The sequence below is a fragment of the Eleutherodactylus coqui genome, chromosome 2 (genome assembly GCF_035609145.1).
Source record: "Eleutherodactylus coqui strain aEleCoq1 chromosome 2, aEleCoq1.hap1, whole genome shotgun sequence".
NCBI lineage: Eukaryota > Metazoa > Chordata > Amphibia > Anura > Eleutherodactylidae > Eleutherodactylus > Eleutherodactylus coqui.
In genome coordinates this window covers 332995137-333009553 of record NC_089838.1, presented here as the reverse complement: position 1 = coordinate 333009553, position 14417 = coordinate 332995137, and the positions used below count along the sequence as shown (strand labels likewise).

At 40.8% G+C, this 14417-nt stretch overlaps 1 protein-coding gene across 1 annotated transcript; it reads right to left on the bottom strand.

The window, feature by feature from the left end:
* Positions 1–7256: 7256 nt before the first annotated feature.
* Positions 7257–8204, bottom strand: LOC136610350 (olfactory receptor 11L1-like). Its single transcript, XM_066589583.1, has one exon. It carries the CDS (start codon positions 8202–8204, stop codon positions 7257–7259), a length of 948 nt encoding a protein of 315 aa, XP_066445680.1.
* Between the last annotated feature and the right edge of the window lie 6213 nt (positions 8205–14417).

The window sequence follows — 14417 nt, the reverse complement described above, 5'->3', positions numbered from 1 at the left end:
GAGATTCTCTCCTGCAACTCGTGGCACAGATCTGTAGTTTTGGCACAACAATATCATCCTCAACCGTCTGTTTTTGGGCCCCTACCATGATCGGAGAGAGAACCCTATGTCAGCACACAAATTTCAGACAGCCACTTCCTATCTTGATCTACTAGTTCAAGGAAAATGCTCTGAGCTAATGTCTGAAACCATGCATATACATTGTTCCCTTTTGAATATACTTTCACAGAATGAAGAGAAGACTCATCAAACACATGTAGACTAAAAACTACTCTCAATGCATGGACACATCACAGTGTTTTAGCCAGTAAACTTCTATATCTTTAAGTAACAATGTTCATACTTAATTTTGCCAATTATTTCTCTCCATACACCATCACATATGAATTTATTTAATTGCTTCTATAACTTTCATTGAATCTTTCTTGCATCAACTTTCTTTTTGCCTTTCATGACAAATTACACTACACACAGTTTCTTACTACTAAATCTTCACACAGTCTGAAAACCATTCTTATTCTCTATTTAATACTCTGGAAGGGGATGAGACTGAAGAAGAATTCTTGGGTGCTGGCCTGCAATGTTCACCACCCTGTTCTCATCAGGGCCTTTTATTGAAGGCACCCCCAGAAGCCAGCCCCTGGAATGTCCAGAGGCCATCTTGAAAGAGGGTGACTACTGTTAGGACTCGAACCCTCAAGTTTCTGTGTACCAGGTGAATACTCTTCCCAGTGAGCTATTCCTCTTGCAGGCAGCTTCCCTGCTGAACTTTGTTCTTGGTTCCTTGCTCCAGCTTCTGTTCCTGAGGAGACTTCAACTAGTTTTAATTAATTAGTCTGGCCATTTAAACCTAGTCCTGGCATGCCTCCCATGCGTGATTATTGAGCCTTCAACCTTTTCTAAAGCTCCTGTTCCTACCTGCTGCCTTGCTGTATCTGCTGCTCCATGTATGACTTCCAGCTTCCCACTGACTATGTACCTGCCTGCTGCTTTGCTGTACCTGATGCTCCATGTATGACCTTTGGCTTCCCACTGGCTACATACCTGCCTACTGTCTTGCTGTACCTTCTGCTCCATGTATGACTTCTGATGACTTTCCACTCACTATATACCTGCCTGCTGTCTTGCTGTACCTGCTGCTCTGTGTAAGACTTCATGCTTCTTCCAACTACACTGTTCCTACTAAGCTGGCCACAACCTGAGGACTCCAATCCAAACCTTCTTCCTTACACTGAGGTATAAGCCTAAGCTGATGGGTGGGTGTATAAAGCCATTATAGAAGAAAGCAGAAGGCCCCCAAAATCAAATCTTAGGAGCACCTCCATGAGGTAACCCCAATGCACTCAGTCGAACCCCTTCTCCAAGTCCAGGGATAGGAGCGGAAAAGGCATTCCCTGAGTGGACAAAACAGAGAGAATGTCAATACAACATGATGTACTATCTACTATTTCATGTCCCTTAATAAACCCCACTTGTTCTTTATTAATCAGGTTTGGCATAATCTCAGACAATCTGTTAATATTTTAGGATATCATTTTCTGTCCATAAATTTGAAGGGAGATAGGTCTAAAGTTAGAAGTATAGTCAGGGTTCTTACAAGGTTTGGGTAAAGTGCATTTAGCATCTCTGGAGGGGCACATAACTCGATGACCGTTTCATTAAATACCAAGATAAGGAGCTAAAATGATTTTATGCTCTTTGTAATATTTATTCCTAAGGCCTTCGGGTCTGGAACTTGTTCAATTTAAGGGATTTAGTGGCATCTAAAACTTCAGCTATCTGATGAAGTAAGCATGAGAAGCGACTATGGATCGTTCAATGCTTGAGAGCACTCTGAAGAGCTGCTGTCAGGAGGATTCTGCATGATGCTTCTGCTGATGCCACCATTTTGGATTATAAGGCAAGAAGAGGTGTGGCAGGCAGCAAACGGAAATCCTTCATGTATAGCTTCACACAATAAGATCTATCTTTATTGAGTCCATTTTAACAGAAGCTTCATCTTATGATGTGAAACTATACATTAAGGATTCTCGTGTACTGCCTGCTACACCTCTTCTTGCCTAGGAGAGTTTTGAATCCTCTTTGGAGTCATGATTCCATCTACAAGCGAGCATCCCAGAAGTCTTGTGTGCGTTGCATGATTTTGTGGTAGTGCTGCTGGGGATTTCTTTTCTCCTGATCTTGGATTATTATATTTTTAAAATCACTTAACAAAATATAGGTAGCATCCCTATCAACCAGGACACTGAAGCCCAAACAGTTGTGGGTTAGAATTTATTCTGCAGTGTAGCTCTAATGTAGAGAAAGAGCATCATTATGTTATAACATATGGAACTATTTACTTTAAACTTGCCATTTTATATTTTTTTATTTATATTAGATCACTTCTATACTCTTGGTCTTCACTAAAATTAAAGCACAAAAAGTCCTCATGCAATACAAAGCTGCCTTCTCTGTACAGTAGTAGAAAACACAAAGCACTAATTATCAGCTGAGGGACGGATAATTCACTCTATGATTTCTATGTGTAGTAGAGATGCTGAGGTCTCGTCTCCCTCGTGGGGACAGAACAGTTACAGGTTAGAGAAATCAGAAATAACAAACGTGAGCCGGAAAATCCCCAGAGGTTTAATTAGATGGCGGATAATGAAGTAGATGGAAGTAATGTCATGTACAATGTAGCAGTGTAATAGAGGGAAATATTTACACCACATCAGAAAGAGAATTTATATTACATTGTGTTATATGTCTTATGGTAATCTGTTATTATACACTAACACAGATTATATATTATTCAATATGTACATTAATTATGTACTGCTGTTTATACACTAAAAGTAATGACTAGAGATGAGCGAGCATGCTCGTACGAGCATTTGCATACTTGAAAGTACTCGTTGAATATGTTGGCGCTCTATAAGTAAAGATTATTATTACTCTGAATGGAAGCAGGCCTCCATTTAGTAAGTCATTATCGCTCCCCTGTGAAAACATACAAGCGATAATTATTGAGGTAATTGTAAGGCGCTTAAGCTCCCAATAGTTGTCTATTGTAAAAGTGCCCTGCATCATTGTTTATAACTTTATGGATGAGAGTGATAAGTTTAGAATATATCCTATGGTGGATGGGCAACCATGTAGAAACCACATAATTAAACCTTACAGTGACTAAAATGAATGCTCAGCACACAAATGGTTAGTGCAATCTACACATATTAATAGGTAATCAATCCATCTGCATGCCACCCCAGTATTGCCAGCCTCCTACTAGTGCCCAGCTACAAACTAATCCCCAGCAGCAGACAGATAGCCCAGTCCCGAAGCAGCACTGTCGGGGCTTTACAGTAATGCAAGTGACAAGTCCAGCAGCCCTCCAATGGGATGCATAATCAGACCATCTTCTCACAGTGTTCCTGAGGAATCTAAGTCCATTTCTTATAGGTAACTCCTTACAGGTCACTCATATTCTTGGGTTTGTGTTCTGCAACCACTTTTTTCAAATCCCACCAAAGATTTTCAATGGAGACCAAATCAGGCGACTGTGACGGCCACTCTAGAATCTTCCAGAACATCTTTTGAATTAAGCCTTGTAGACTTTGAGGTTTGCTTGAGATCATTGTCCAGTTTTTAATGACACCCAAGCTTCTGCTTCCTCACAGAAGGCATGACGATTTCTCCTAGAGTCTCCTGAAATCTGACTGAATCCACCTTGCCTTCCACATACTGAAGGGTTTCAGTGGCAAAAGAAACAAAACAGCCCCAAACACCCCTAAGCCAATGCCATAATACACCGTGCATAGGATGTTCTTTTCCAAGTATGCTTCATTTCTTCCTCCTCCTCAAATATATCGCTTATTAATAGGCCAAAAAACTTTCAGTTTTACTTCCGTGTTTCACAGAATAGAATCTTAAAATTTTTTTGGCTTATTTGTTGTTTTTTTTTTATGTTGTGCAGCAAACTTTTCTTGTGCTGTAGATACTTATACACGAGCGAGCATAATATTGTGCTGAGAAACTTGGACTGATATCTCACTTACCAACGTGCATTTTTACGACGATGCGTTGAGTTTTATGACAAAAATGCCTCCCATTATTTCAGCAAAGTAGGGATTTTTTGATACAGCTTTCATCCCCGTCGGAGGATCGTCAAGTGTACCCTATTGTTCTCAATAAGAAACCTTGCATCACACTCGCATGCACTTCGTATGCCGTACAATGTGTTTGACTATCCCATTGAAAACAATGGGCGATGCATTCCAATAAACACGAAAAGATAGGACATGCATCGCTCCTGTATATGACTCCATTGAACAAAAGGGGGTCATATTTGTGCAAAATTTGTGCGTCTTGTAATAAATCTCAGGCATGTGAAATGGGCCTCAGGGTCAGTAGAGGTGTTCATCTTGGAGTTTGGGCATGAAGACCTTCAGAGTTGAGATTGTACTAATAGGCACCTGGAAATGTTAGTGTCTGCTGCCACGAATTTTAGCTGCAGGTGTTTTGCAGTTACTTGAGGGTTTTGGACGAACTGCTTCCTCCGGAATCTGGTGGCAGCTGGTGATAGCTTTATTTTTGTGTCACATCCAAGTAGTTTAACCAGGGTTCCTTTAACTGTGAACTTGTTAACTACTTTAATATGTATCGCTAAGAACATTTAGCGCCTTTGCTATCATTTTGCATCATTTTCCTTGTCTGTACAACATAATGAACTCTTATATCTTTTGGACTGCTCTCATATTTCTAACATGCTATCAAACATCATGGTCAACAAAGCCCTTGTCACTCCAGGTATTTGATGTATTTTGTCTCAAGTACATCTGATGCAACTAATGAAACCCTTGATTATCTGCATCAAATGCGTTCGAGACAAAACTTGGTATGGAAAAATATGGATTCTTCTCAGGGGGATAACTAATTGTGAGACTGCAGCAGTCACCAAATTAGCATTTTTGGTGATTTTGGAGAAACCACTTGTTATATCAGTAGTGTTAGGCAATTTATATTGTTTTTGTTTGATTGTTTTCTTTTGCAGACATCTGGAAATTAGCAAATTTGGCAAATAAATGAAATGTGCGTTCAGGTTAGAATAATTTTGATTACAACTATAAATCAGGTTTAAAGGAAAACAATGCAGTCAGCATAAGAGTTATGCATCACAACTCTGGGTCTTGATACAACAAATCGTCAGAACAGCGCCATAGTGCTCGGGGAAGTATATGGATCTGGTAGTGTGATAGAGTCAAAGGTGCACTCACCTGATGCAGGGTTGGATTTCCCAACAGGGGGAGCCCACCTGCACCTGTTGTGCAGGTTTGCCTTCACAGAATGTTGTTTGATACATCAGATATCCAGGGGTGCTGATGGTGCTTCCAGAAGAATGCAAGAACTCTGGGTTACCAGAGGATTTGGTGAGTAATCAGACAGATTAAAAAAAAAAAAGGATTCCTTGTGCTCCTCAGACACAAGGTATGTGTTGTGTCCAACAGGACGTGCAATATCCAAAACAAACGAAAAGGCACAACTGTGCAAAGGAAACTTAAAACTATGGGAATACCTCTCCCTACAAACCCCTAACCCGGGAAGGGGCCCTGCCTACACGGTGGGCCGATCGCTCCGACAGGTGCGAGCCCGCACTCGTGCCTGGGCCACTGACAATTCCCTATCTGGGTGCCCTAAGACAAAAAGAAAGGGAAACAGAAAACCAAGCAAAGAAGAAATAGGAACTTAGCTAGCACGGAGGAGCTACAGCCAGGATGTGTTCCTCAGCAGCTGTCCAGCGGCAACTGAAGCATTGACCAGCACAGGGGTCAATACTAGCACTTCTTAAATAGGAGCAGAGCTACTCAGCACCAGGTGAGGACTGACAGTACTCTTGCAACCACCACACCCCTCAGCTCCAGGAGAGGTAGGAATACTGCTAAACCCTGGTCTGGCCTGAAAGCAAGGTGGGAACCTCCCAACGGCTGCAACAGTATGCTTGCATTCAAAATGACCGTTAAGGTGTATGTAGTTTTTAGTTTTAAATTTTAATGCAGCTTATGGGATACAACGCGTTTCTGCGTATCTAAATGGCTTTTTAAAGTGTGTGTCTAAGCCTTGGCTTTTAGATCTTGCCAGTGCATATAAAGTGATATACAGTTTAGTTTGTAGGGTCCTTATGTAATAGATGAAACCATGCCTTCAACAATGGTTGAGATTTTCCTGAATGAATTTACCCATAAAACAGATAACATGATGTCATAAGAGTCACTAATACAATATATACATACTGTGAGACAGTGACTGACAAAGTGCTGGAGGGCAGATACATGCCACCGAGCGGCCTGGGCTCGGTGGAGGAAGCCAGCATTTGTGTGTCAGTAACACTAAGTTACTGACACGTTGTAGTTTTGTAAGTGGCTCCAAGCCGCATATTCCGGGCCGGCTTTTCCTGGAGTGGTCAAAGCGAAGGGTGGGATGGCCACTCCCATGTACCAAGTGAGGCTGGTACCAGGCCTCATAAAGCATGGGCCTGCAGGTCTTGAGAGAGTGTCTGGCTGAGAGCCAGGAAAGACAGCTCGGTGGAGCTGCAAGGGCTGCTAGCCCAGGGTCTGGTGCAGACCAAGAAGGCCTGAGGTTTACAGGGAGACGCCCCTAACCTCCACACCTAGGAGAGGTGAGCTGAGACCTTTGCAGGTCTGAGAGCCTGGCTGGCTGTGCGTAGGAACCATTTTGTTTGCAAGTGTGTAGACTGGGACGATCTATGTCTAGTAACTGCTCAGACGAGCAGGATTTATTTTATGTTGGCCTGATGTCAAGGCCTGTTTTGTGTGTTGTATGCTGCAATAAACCCAGGCGAAGCCTGGACTAAAGAACTTTATTGCCCGGTGTCACTGTCTCTGGCCGCGGGCCACGCTGCTACCAATCCTAAACGCTAATCCCTTACAATACATACATATATATATATATATATATATATATATATATATATATATATATATATTAGTGGACATGTGGAAACACCGTACAAACTGCATGCCTTAATTTAAATAGGATTATAAATCATGTTTTAATGAGACATGTATAGACCGATTTTAAGTGGAGCTAATATGACACAGGTGCTGCCCAAACAACAAGGTTCCATTTGTTGGGGATTACTCAGCTAATGTTACCAGCTGGACCAGCTGGCTCCCAAAACCACAAGAGATGGAGTAAACACAAATGTCGTGGAAAATGGTAACTTCAGAAATAACTTTCCGTGATGGCTATATAATTATTCATGACCAGATCACACCATTGTGAATTGTTTCCTGTACTGCTTTCTTAATGTCTTTATTTCTAAGACTGTATATTATTGGGTTTACCAGAGGAGTAATCACAGTATACAGCAGTGATAGGATTTTACTCATGGTGAGCGTTCGGCCTTTTGTAGGGACAAGATAAACACTGAACATAGTCCCGTAGAATATGGAGACCACAATGAGGTGGGAGCTACAGGTGGAGAAGCCTTTCTGTCTACCAGGGATGGATGGGATCCTTAGGATTGCTAAAATGATGTAAGTATAAGAGACTGCAATGATTGTGGTTGGAATAGAGATAACTGGAAGGCCTATTAAATAAATCTCCAAGTGAACAATGAAGTTGTCAGAGCAGGAAAGTTCTAGTAATGGGACAATGTCACAGAATAAATGGTCAATGATATTTGGACCACAAAAGTTTAGCCTTGCTACTGTTATGCTGCCAATAAGCGTAATGGTGAATGCAAACAGCCAACACATGATAGTCAGTATCACACAATGTCCACTTGTCATAATGGTGGAGTAATGAAGAGGATTACAAATGGCCACAAAGCGGTCATAAGACATCACTGTGAGAAGGAAACATTCTAAACTTTCTATAGCAGAAAAAAAAAAATGCTGAGTGATACAACCAATAAACGTAATGGTCCCTCCATCATTCAGTAGGATGTGAAGCAGGTTGGGGACAATATCTGTAGGTAACAATATGTCACTGATGGACAATTGTGAAATGAAGAAATACATTGGAGTGTGGAGGGTCTTGCTGGTGGACACCAGGGTGATGATCAGGAGGTTCCCACATATGGTCCCACAGTAAACTACCAGGAAAAGACAGAACAGGAGAATTTGCAAAGGTTGATCACCTTGAAATCCTAAGAGGAAAAACTGAGTGACTTCCGTTAGATTGTCCTCCTGTGTGTAGGACATGCAGTAGTTATGCTAGAAAAAAAACCAGTTACTGCTTTTTATTTTAACAATGTAGAACTAGAGTGATCCAGATCCAGGCGCGGGAAAATATATTACACTGCATGTTATATGATATACTTGGTGCTACTGATAGGACTCAATGAGATTCTTAGCTTTTCAGTTGTATTAATATGGCTGTTCTATGCAAATACATTATATCCCTATTCATAGGAAATAATAATAATAATAAATCATGTATTTTTCTTTTACACATGGTTATTTTTATTGTGTGATAAATATAAAGCCATACCCCTTTATAAAGCATGATATATAAGATACACTATATCCGCATTTATACACAATAATGTTCATAGTTTTTTTTAAAGAAAAAATGCAGGTGTTGTACATTAAAGCATTATAGACCAAAATTCTTATTAAAATTAAATACAAAAAGATGACCTTTTTTTATATATTTGCACATAAATTTATCTTAGAGACTTTGAAATGCACTTTACGTAATGTAGACAATGATTTTCCTAACATTACTCACATCAGATATTGGTTTGGTCTCAGCGTTCATTTATGATTCTATTTTGTAGCTTTTTCCTAGTTTGGTTTTCAAGACAAGCTGAGCGGTGAATGATGAGGATGTTAGTAGCATCTTCAGCTACAATGGTCACCAGACCAATAAATGTGAGCCTCACTTGCAGATATTAATATACAAAATGTAGACAAGTTCCCAGGTAGAATAGCTCCCCCAGAGATATTTCTATATTTCTCGTAAGAGTCTCCAGTGTGTCAGCAGAGACATATAAAAATAAATAATTTATAGTTTATCCCAGTATTCAGATCATTTTAATCAAACTACTAATTACCACTTGATCGCTAGTAGATATGTATGTATGTATGTATGTATGTATGTGTGTGGGTGCTTCTCATGCTCCTCCCTATCACATGCTGGTGACATAATCACAGGTCCTACAGCATGAAACATGCAGAGTATGACAGCAGCCGTGTGCTCAAATGACTTTTGATGATGTCACCATAACATGGTCAGCCACCAGCACTTAGCTTTGCCCCTGATCACAATGGTGGTGACACCATCACACAGTCACGTGATCTCTGAGCTCTGCTCTGTGCCATCATCACAGGTCCTTCTAAAGCATAAATATAAAACACAGCATCCCAGCAGCCCTGTGCTCACATGACCTGTGATGATGTCACTGCATGTAATCAGTCACATGGTCTCTGAGCTCAGCTGAATGACATCATCGCAGGTCCACACAAACTCTCCATAGTCTCAGATGCTATGGATACAGCTGTACTCACTTCGCAGTTTGCACACCTTTGTGGTGACTACAATGAATGACACCTCACAAATGTATACATTCATTGCTGGCGGTGCGTATTAACTAACAACAATGAAGGATAGTCCTTCACCACGATCTTCGCATCTCCTGAACCTGATATCTCAAGTGTTAATACCACCAACACCAATCCAGCCTCCATCTAATCGTGAACCGTTGTCCAGTGTTGAAACAAACTGTCACTGTCATGCAAACATGTCACCACAGAGGGTTCAATGCTGCCGTGAAGTTAATGCAGCTTACATGACACAGCGACAAGCCATGATTTCACCTCAGCCACCAGCTGAAGTTTGTAAATCTCATGCAGCAGATATGCAAAAGCAACAAGTCAACAAGTTTCCTCAGCCGTGAGCTGAAGTTCATAAATTACATGCAGCTAATATGCAAAAGCAACAAGCCAACATGTCTCCTCAGCAAGCAGCTGAACTTTGTAACTCACATGCAACCTCTCCCGAGCAGCAAAGTTTTGTACTGAAGTATATATATATATATATATATATATATATATATATATATATATATACATATATATATATATATATGCATGCCTCTTCAGATCTATTTTCTTATACCTGAGAAAGAACCTTAAGTAGCTTTGAAAGCTTGTCGTGGATTTCCTTTTATGTCCACCGACTTGATCAATTTGGAATGTTTACACCCTTCCAGATTAATTCTGAATTGATTATATGCGCATAAGAAGATTTCACACTGACACGAGGTTCAGCATGTATAAGCTTCCTCAATTCTGCCTTACTGTTGGGCGTGCAGCCTCTTTTAAAAGAGTTTAACATATCTGCCCATCTGGGCAGGTCAAAGATTACATAGATACAACGTATTGTTTAATTATTGGATAAGCATCTTGAAATTCTTCCATCCTCCGGTCATCTGTGATTGGCCATCAGGTGGTGGACGAGATGAGTGGGTTGTCTTGGACCCACGTGTGGTTCCTTCGATATGATTGGATGTTACATCATGAATTAGTAATTGCCTAAATCTACCATGTTATTTGCATACGTTTCCAGTAAAACTGCTTGGGTAATTATTGCGGTATCTAAAAGCGGTACTTGTCTTAAGTGCGGTTATCTGTCTGATCCTTACTTCTTCTAATAGTTATAAAACAGATGGAAAAATATAGCGTGTTTATATTAAATTACATCTTTGTCAGCAGAGTTAGAGAAAAAGATGTTTCATTTAAAAGGAAGTATACATATTGCATAAATGTAAGAACATATTTCTATATTTGTATCAGAACAGAAGGCAAACATGTTATACAGAATGTTAATTCACAAATGTCCACTACCAAAGGCCCACAGTCCAAAATATAGAAATATTGGGTTTCCACTACAGACCCCCCTTGAAATTATCTGTTTCACTAAACTCACCCTACTCCGTCCCACCCCAATCCCCCACCGCTGACCCTAGACTTGCATTGTGTTGTAGGCTGGGGCTGTCACTGTCATGGGGGTATAGGATGGTTCGACATCATCATATTCTGGATCCATGATGACGACGTTTGCACTGACAGTGGGCTTTTTGTTGGACATCATAGTGAGACAGGTGGACCAGGCAGTCATCAGGGTTGGAATACACTGTATGCAACAACAAACAGGAATTAGGACAATTACAATGGCAACAAATATAATTAATAACTTCTTTATCAGAGTAAACTCTAGTGTAGAACGTTTTGAAAACTCAGTTGAGTGGCGGTCTTTCACAACTGTCGCTTAGGCTGTAAATACCCCTTCGATACCTAGGTGTGGGTTCATGGCAATCGGGTCTTTGGTACATGTGGAGGTCTAGGCTATCACATGGGATCTCGAGGCATTAGGTTAGGAGAGGTGCGGCTTTTACTATTTCAGGTAAACACTGCATAACTTGTGTAGAACCCGCCTTCTTGACGCTACCTCGATTCATCCACAAAGAGTGCAAAATTAGGGTTATCTAATGCCTGATCAATATGACTGAACCTCTGTCCCATTAGTAAGTGCATGATCATATCTATCAGTCTGGAAGGAAGAAACTGCAAGGTGATTATTCCCACTTCCCTTTTCCAGAGGCGGCAAGGTAACAGGACCAGGGACGTTGTAACACCGGCATGTTGCGTGGCATGAGCAGAGTGCACTGCAGATAAAATAAAGCAAAATCTTAGCAAAAACCTATCACAGTGTTCCAAATACACAATGTTTTAAAACTTATTTTTTCTATTCTGTTGTTAGGTATGTACCGAATTGAGGAAACAGACTAAGGTTAGCTCTTTTTAGTTAGTGCGGTCAGCTTCTTAATGGCAACTACGTCTTTACCTGTGGGTCACGTGTTGTCTGGAATGTAGGTACAAGTCTCTCCTATCATCTTACAGACACTCCCCTTTTTGGCTAAAATCGTACCTAGTGCCATTCTATTTTGAAAAGTCATAGTCGAGGTAGGTCCTATTGGTCGACTAGTCCCTATAAGGTGTCTCTAGTATAATTTATAAACCGCTGCTAATTATAATAAACATAATTAATCCAGTCAACTTTTTATTTACTATAATGATCAGAAAAATGGACTCGAATCTAGCTTTAACGTGGTCTCTAATTTTTAAAAACTCGTCAGGTACCCCCCTTGGCTGTCCTATGACGTCAATGTACACGTGTAGGTCAAAACTACCACCAGGAGTCTCTCTTCTCACTCTAGTGTGCTGTTACAATACTAGTAATATGCACAGGTACGCACGGCGTGGGACTCCCTGATCTTCACCCACACCAATGTCCCTCCTGGAGATAGTCCTGATGGTGAACATGTCCAGGCCGCCTACCCTGACCCTACACTACCTAGTGACAAGACTGGAAGGAACCGCCGTACCTATGCAGAAAACAAGGATAGACTAACATGACAGGATAACTACAGAACACAGCAGAGTTGGATCGAGATAAAGTAACTATTGGGGGTATCCTCATTATCCTCAATGCTGTCTGACAGGATGTGGAGGAGCATAAGGGCTTTACTAAGGCACACTCCCCTGTCCAATTACCTTCCAGACATGATGTCACATTATTTCACCTATGAAGTGTGTACCTTTGTTTACCTCATTCACTTCCGGTACCCTGTATCTGTAGATTACCTCATTCATGAGCTTCTGTGTGGTTACCTGCTCATTTACCTTAGTATCAGGGTGGGCCTCCAACCTGAAAAAGACTCGAGCAACAACAAGCACATATTCATACTCCCCAACAGGTGTGATCTGAATGTGGTCAAATTGGCAATCTCTGAAATGGGTAGAGTGGTCCAGGCAAGTGTTATATGGCCACCTTACTTCTGTCTGGACTCGCACATGGCAAAGATCATGTTAACTGGACAAATGATGCAGCAGCTACAGAGAACCCAGGTGTCACCCATTCTTGTTCAGTGTCAACGTCATTGCTGCTTTTGATTCTGCGTACCAGTTGGGCCATCATGGGGGGCAGGGACCTCTGTAGGCAAGTTCTGCTTATTGTTCGTGTTAGCGCAATTTTCGCTATTTCGATATACTGTGCGTTTCCAAATTAAGATAATATGTGCAGGCCTGGAGAGACTTTCAAAGACCACACGGCTACATCATGTGCCCCCGTTGAAAAACTCTGTCTATATTCAGCGCGCGTGAACTTAAATAAGTTTAACACAGGAAATGAAGTAATTTAGGAATACAGTTACAGTATTTAGCGAGCCGATTGGTCATTCTCAGAGGGAGGTATTTGTGAGGTAGCTTGTGATGTCATCCATCTGGGAGGAACTTCAGTGAGCACGCTCAGTTCATTCTTGAATTTAGCTTCATGAGAGAAACATCCTGTTTCTCCTCTCTGTTTGTCAAGGACAAAGACATTCCTATGCCATGTGCTTTCAATTGGACCCCCCCACCATCTGAAGTAGCCAGTTTCTTTGATCAAAGGTTCAGAATCAACAACTCAATTCCCTAGACAATGCTGATGGTATCACAGGATTAACAAGACTCAACAGATTCATGGCCATACAATGTATATGGACAGAGCTCAAACAAACCTATACAAATGGAATTGTAGTAAAAGCAGGTAGCATTGTTCTGTATAAGTAAGACCAATATACATATGTTAGACCTCTATCTTATACAAAGAACTAACAAGTCACATACACATTTCACAGTTACATCAAAGCTTCCTACACCAAACAGGTTTGAAGTCCACATGAATGTTCATAGCTATTCGTATGTAAAATACAGAATGGAGAATAAAAGAAAATACAAAATGGAGGATGAAGGACAAAATGGAGGGCTACAAATAGCCAATTATATTTGCACCACAATCCACCCTTTAGCTATTTGTAGCCATCATATCACTATTTCATAATGTGATCAAGAAACATAAAATAAACATACAATTTAGGGCTGGAATATGCATTTTGACATATCATGGTTTGATCTTAAAGTTCTATTAATGAACAATTAGCAGCTTCCAAATGTTTCCTTCAAATGTTCCATATTTTATATTCGTTCAATACGTCAAATACTAAAACATGCATATATATATATATATACATCAGACAATAATATCATGGAACTTTTCATTCCGCTCACAATTCCCTCCTTTGTTGTGCGTATTTTCATTCTCCTGGATAGTTTTTCCTTCCTATTTGTGTTCTCGGGCCTTTCCCTACCACCTACAGGGGACCCTAGCTGTCACCTTCGCCATGAGGCTGCCTCCCGCAAGGGTGACACCACACGCCTGCTGCCCTTTCCCTGTCTCCTACATTATCCCTGCCTACTGCTGGGTGATATCCAGGATAAGGAAAATACCTCACAACACATTACAGTTTCCCAACGGTATTCTAGGTAGATGGCTCCTAAAAGATTGATCTTTATTTTACGTTTTCTGCATAA

Coding starts and splice junctions, on each gene's coding strand:
- LOC136610350 (XM_066589583.1), bottom strand. CDS start 8,204: ATGTCCTACACACAGGAGGACAATCTAACGGAAGTCACTCAGTTTTTC.